Consider the following 6651-nt stretch of genomic DNA (forward strand, 5'->3'; position numbering starts at 1 on the left):
ACTAACTTGGAAAACAGATCAAAGAGAGATAATCTAAGAATTATTGGACTGCCTAAAAGACATGACCAAAATCACAAAGGAAAAATACTCGGAACCAGAGAGCAAATAGGTAATGGAATCAATTGGTCATCCATTGAAACAATCCTCAAAATGAAAACTCCCCAAATCCAGAACTTGCAGGTAAAGAAAAACATCCAGAGAGAAAGAATTCAAGAGCCAAGGAGCCATGGCCAGGATCCCTTACAATTCAGCAGCCACCACAGTAAAGAACAGAGAGCTTGGAATGTGATGTTACAGAAGACAGAGGATATAGGCTTATAGCCAAGAATAACTTACCCAGCAAAACAAAGTGTCATCCTATTGGTTGAAAGGCCAGCGGGAGGAATAGACCTTTAAGGAAATAAAGAACTTCTAGGCCTTCCTGATGAAAAGACCAGAGCTGCATAGAAACTTCAGAAGGCAAATCCAAGAGTTAGAAGGAACAAACAGGTAAAGATGAATGAACAGTTATGAGGCACAAGGGTCAACTGCTTTTATGCTCACATGGGGAGATGGTACGTGTGTCTTCTCTGAAGCCTGCCATCACCAGAGGGAGTCTAAGGAGACAGAAGGCCTGAGAATGATTCTATTATGTCTTGATGACTTTAAGAATAGAGAGGCAGAAGAATACACTAGTGGGGGAGAGTAGAAGAGGGTCATAAGGGAAAGGAAAGTTAGGAAAAATTATCTCATTTAATCAAGGTGCAGAAGTAGAGGCCATACAAATATGCAACCACGTGAGGAGGTGAGACAGTGTGCACTCTTCATCTGCTTGACTTTCTTGCTAGATTGACATTTGAGTGGCTGCAGCTCTCATTGAATTAATGAATGAAAATTTATTTATGAAGTACTTATCACATGCAAAGCACTGAACAAAAACTGAAGATACAAAGGGAAAAAGCGAGACAGTCCACGCTGTTGAGGAAGTCCTGTCCTAATCAGGACAGATCACCTCCAGTAGGTTTCAGCCACAGGTTGGATGGAAAGGCCCAGTGGGCTTCAGCATGCAGTGGCAAGCCAGATGATGGTGGATCTTCTGCACTCTCATTCTCTTGATAAAAGTGCTTCTGTTTCTGATGATGCCGACAACTCTGATGAGGAAATGGTCTTTTCTGGATTCCTAGCAGCGGTGGCGGCAACAGCACCTGCAGAGGTCTCCAGGTTCCACAACAGTTGCCTTCCTTTGTGATTGTCATGGGGGCCAGGCTGGAGTCAGATCCTGGGGGGCACTGGCATTAGTGCCCACAGGGACGATAGCTGTTGGTAGCTGTGATTCCTGTGGTGTTGGGCGTAGACTAGTCTGGCATTTTTCATGACAGAAAATAAAAAAGATCTTGTTAGCCTGGTGCTTTTACGTCTCCCTGGCCCAGAAGCACAGCCCTCGATCACCATAGCTTTGGAGCCTTGTTCATCTCGGGTTCCATGCCATTCCATCTCCAGGGTGTATGACCATGGAATTGTTCACAAAAGTCCCTTAGGAAAGGGAAAGGTTCGACTTACCTGAGTCGGAGCAAACCCATCGTGTCCATAGTTTGTCATTGTTTATAAGATGATTTATTAGTTGTAGGGTTTTTATATATATATACATATATATATGTAAATCAAAAGGTTTTTTGTTTGTTTTTTAAGCAGGGGGCAGGGCTACAAAAGGAGGGAGAGAAAACCAGTGCTTATAAACTGAAAAAAGAGAATTGAAAAAAATTCCAGTTGATGAGGTAACACTGATTAGAGATCACCTGTCACGTGTGCACTCTGATCCTGCTGAGATTAGGTGTTCCTGCTAGCTAGCCCCATATTGGGACTATGGGAGATGTCAGGCAGGAGAGCTGTCTTCACTGCTCCCAGCTACGTCAGCTGATTGGCCTGCAGAGGCATTGGACAAAATACAGCTTTAGATGGTCGTGCCCAAGGGATCAAACTGTGGACAGTTTGAAGTCCTGTCGAATTAGAGCTATTTATAGTAATTTACCATTTATATGGATGGTAGCAAAAAGGTAGCTTCAAAGATCAGTAATTGATCATTTGTGTGAGAAGGACCCAGAGGAGGAAGCGAGGTCTTTCGAAACCCAGGAAGTTTCCAGTAGCCCTGCCTGCACCCCCACTTCAGCTCCTGAGTAGGCTCTAGGAACACTCGTGCATGTTCTTCTGAAAGTGGCATCAGTGCCTCTCCAGACCTTCTTGTGATCTAGGTACTTACTGGCACTTCAGGTGTTCATTTCTCTTCCCTTTTTTTTTAAGGAAGTGGTTAGGTGACACTTCACTTATCACCTGTGTGAATTTACCCGAGTTCTTTAACCTCCACTTGTAAAAGAGCCGTTGGCCTGCATGCCCTCCAAGGCCCTTCCAGCTCTCAGCCTGTCATCTTCTGCTCTTCCCTTCCCCAATCCAATATACATCTAGTCCTGATTTTTCATCATTTTACCGTTGACAAAAAATTTAAAATGATTTTGTTTTTAAAATCAAGCATCTATCATTAAATTCTGATGTTCTTCCTTTTTCAAACTGGGCCCTAGGATTACTGCATACTTTACATTTGGTCTTTAAATGAATGTATTTGACCCAGGCATCAAACAATGAGCTGAGAAGAGGATATCCCGCTCACTGCTTTTTTTTATCCCCCTTTTCTTCAGGTGCAGCCGATTTCAGTCTGAAATCAAACGTTTGAAAATCTCATCTCCTGTGCGTGTTTGTCAGAACTGTTATTACAACCTACAGCACGAGCGGTGCCCAGAAGATGGGCCCAAAAACTGCTGAGGCTTCACCAGGCCCGCTGGAAACAAAGGTGCGCGGACCCCTTGCTCAGCCCCAACCCTACTGGGCAGTGAGCTTGGAAGGCTTTGAAACCGTCTCTGTTTACACTTCTCTTCATACTGTGTGTTGGAAGTGCTGAGCTAAGCAAGACCAGGGAGTTAAAGGGGCGCAGGAGACGGTAACAGAGGTCGGCCCGTTTTGGGGGGAGCAGCTCCAGGAGGCTGTGAGGCAGTTCCCAGCAGTAGACTTGTCAGTCCCCAGTTCTCCTTGTTAAGAGTGGCTATTGAAAAGGAAGAAAATCCTCCCTCGCCTAACCATCTCTTCTTGTATCTTGTTTTTGTAGAACTACTCAACCTCGTTTTGAAAAACAAGAAAAGGCTTTTTAGAAGATAGTTGTAAATCTGCCTTCTTTGCAAGCAACTGTGTATATTGTAAATACGTATAATGGCCTTTTTATCTAAATATGAACTTAATTAACAGCCTGTAACATGGGACTTCAGACTAAACCACTAATTTAATGAACTACTTAAGAGTTTATCCAGCATCTCTCATCTATCAACTTAATTATGAATATGCTTAAAAAAAAATCCTCCTCCAAGGCATTATCTATGGGCTTTTTTCTCCTTTCAAATTCCACCTATGCATGTGTGTCTTTTCTTTCAGTTGTCCGCAGCATCGTCACTTCAGCTAGGCTAGTCACCAAAATAATTTGGCCCTTCTCTGTAAGCAGACAGTGTGGGAGAACATTATTCTAGTTGTAAGATAACCAGGAATCATCACAATTTTCTTGGCATTTTATACCTGGCTACTTACCACTTCAGTGTTGTTCATATGTAATAAGGTCTCTTTTATACATATATTAGGGCTGCTGTTTGGGTCATAGTGTAACTTCTTAGCATTTAATAATCAATCTGCTGATTCATGCAGTGCAGGAACCAGCCCAGACCTCCTTAAACCAATGGAAATATGCTTGCATGTAACTCAGAGCTAGTGTCTCTTGCATAGAGTATAAGCACGCGTCTTTGGTGACTGGCTTATTTAAAAAAAAAAAAAAAGACTGTACAGAATTAAAATATAACCCTTGATGTATAACTGGATAGTGTCAGGACTACTTGAGGTCAACTCTACCATTCAATACCATCTACCTGAAAACAGTACAATTTATACTATATCAATGTCTATTTTTTGTTTTACTATGAATATAATTGCAATATTTTTAATATTCAGTTGTTTAATTTGCACCATAAGTAGAACAGAGTAAATACACCTATAGGGATTAAAGCTGGTGAAGGGCCTACAGGTAGATAATAGGAAAGAGGCTTTGGTACTGGTATTTTTTTTAATGTGTGTTGAGAGAGAAAGAGAGAGAGTAATCTAGATTTTAACATTTTTCAAACACATAGTAATTCTAAAAAGGCCTGCTATTTTTTAAATATAGAAGAGTTAATGGCCTTAAAATAAGAAGGAAGGGCCTTCGTAAGGAGCATATGTTAATGCGTTACACAAAAGCCAGTTCTGAATTAAATTCACAACCCTTCATCTTGTAGCCCTGGTGATGGACATTCATCAACTTTAATGCACATGCATTAAATATTACATATTACTCATTGGTGTGTAATACTATTCTTGTTGTACCCAATGGACTAGAGCCGAGTAAGTAAAGGACAGATTTGTTCTTCCTCCTGGTGTCAAGGCACTTGAGTACCTTACGCTTAAGGGAAAACTGAATCTTTTTTTACCTGTGTTTGAATCTACAGTCCAATTATGGCCTCATAGTCAATAAAACTTATTAAAGCATTTGCATATTTAAGAGAAATTCTCCAGTACTTTCTTGTTTTTATAAAAGGATTAATGGCATTGATGATTTCCCCCTGAAAGAAGTTGTCCTCTGACTCCACAGAGAAATCATATCATGTGACTGTACCCTTTTCTCAGAAGCAGCATCTTCCCCCTAAATTGCCCATACCAGGTTTATTACGCCAAGCTAGGTGGCGGAGGTGCACCTGTGTGCTTCGTTACCCAGGACTGCCTCCTCTGTAACGTGAATGTCGATGGGATGAATGCTTGGAAACTTTCCAACTCCATGAGCAAAAAGTGGCTCCGCAGCCCCACTGGGTCCCGTGTCCTCTGGCAGCTGGTGCTGCGGGCAGCTGTTTTGTTCAAAGGAGTTTTCTTTTGTGCTTGCTTCTGATGCAAAGACACAAAACAGCTGGAGCAGCAAGATCCAGACTCATTTCCTCGGCTCGATTTCTGTTACCCGGGTCCCCGTGTTGACCATAAGCCCACTCACAGTGTACAGCCATCTTTCCCAGTGGTCTGTGTTCTCTGCAAGTACCTCACACGAGGCCTTCTCTCGCCTTGTTCTTGGGAGCGTCAGGGTCCACGTTGTCCTTAGCCATCCGTGTGTAGTTTGCAGGTGTAATGTCGCGCTTCTGAAAAGGTGAGCTGCCCACAGTGACCATCCACCTGGACAAGAGCAAAACACTTTAGAGAAATTATTTTGCACTTTCTTATGTACAAAGTTGGTAGAAACTTATTTTTTGCTTTTATCATTTAAAGGACTTTTGTTTTGGTAATTGAACTGTGTATAAAATATTTATGCAGTTAAAACTTTTTAGAAAGTATTTTTAATTTCAGCAAGTGTGTTTACTTGTTGCATGACTATTAACACAGCTGACTTTTTGTGTCAGTGCAATGTATATTTTTTGTCCAGTTATTAACTTGTTAGCCCTAGTAAACAGCCATTGATTTGTACAGCAACAGAACTCAATTGAAGATAACTAGCTAAGACTGGATTGTGGCATTTTGTACTATATCGCAGAATCCAATATCTGTTTTTTGGTGGTTATGTAAAAGGCCTGAAGAATTACTATGTAGTGTGCAATCTGTGATATCTGAATGTTCATTGTCTATCTGTCTGATGCAAAAAGGTAGATTAATACAATTACAATACATGATTAAATGCAATAGTTCAGGTACCTAAGTATTTTTTTTTTCATTTCAAATAAATACCTGCTATTTACCACCAAAAAGTTGTTTTAAGCTGTTTTTTTTTAAAGCAGAGTCCAATAAAAACTTCCTGAACTTTTGTATAACTGGTTTAAAGGTTTATTTTTTCTGGAAGCAGAGGCAGTGTGGTGTAGAGGCTAGAGAGCTAGCCTCGGAAGCCAGGAAGACATAGCCTACACGTTCAGGTGAGGGCTCGTCAGCCCATCCCTCGTCTTCTCTGTGTTGTGGGCAACTCTCGGAGACCATGAAGTGCAGGGTTAAAAATGATGACTTACATTATTAGAAAATATTATTAGAACTCCCTCACCTGGGAGTTCACCGTGACAGTGTGATCACATGTCCAGCCCCTGTCCTCTCTTCAGTAAAACTCAGAAACCTCAGGTGTAAATTTATTAGAGCTAGAAATGAGTGCAAATTCAACTCACCGTTGCTCTGCCCCTGTACCTCCTTTATAGACCAATATTTTGGAATGCATTATATCAAAATTTACCAAAATGTAAGGATTATGTTTTAATTATTAACACTGAATTTAAGAAAGGGTTTTACAGGTCAACAAGTATAATTTATGCCCTGTAAACACCAAAATGAGAAAATGTTAAGAATTCCAAATTTGTTAATAAACATGTCCTTCACCTCAACCACATCCCTTTTCGAGACCACTCCTTTGAGGAATAACAATAAAAGTTAATTAGAAATGTTTGTGCCTGAAGCGAGCAGCTCTCAGTGTGGCGGGGGTGAGAACAACAGGGGGCTGCCCCCCCTGCCCAGGGAGAAGAAGGATGATACTGGGTAGCTTCCTATTTTAAATAATTATGCTAGATAAGTAGAAGGTGCTGAGGTCAGAGTTTTGGG

General features: G+C 41.2%; 1 protein-coding gene across 1 annotated transcript in view; it reads left to right on the forward strand.

Moving 5' to 3' along the window:
• The window catches only part of WDFY3 (WD repeat and FYVE domain containing 3), a 330461-nt gene extending 324639 nt beyond the window's left edge, over nt 1-5822 (forward strand). Inside the window, 2 exon segments of the mRNA XM_078148340.1 lie at nt 2670-2821; nt 3134-5822. Coding sequence (XP_078004466.1) covers nt 2670-2793 — 124 coding nt within the window. The 3' untranslated portion in view covers nt 2794-2821; nt 3134-5822.
• The last annotated feature ends 829 nt before the right edge of the window (nt 5823-6651 follow it).

This window comes from Phascolarctos cinereus, unplaced genomic scaffold (assembly GCF_003287225.1).
Source record: "Phascolarctos cinereus isolate Bilbo 61053 unplaced genomic scaffold, phaCin_HiC Scaffold_9;HRSCAF=440, whole genome shotgun sequence".
Classification (NCBI taxonomy): Eukaryota; Metazoa; Chordata; class Mammalia; order Diprotodontia; family Phascolarctidae; genus Phascolarctos; species Phascolarctos cinereus.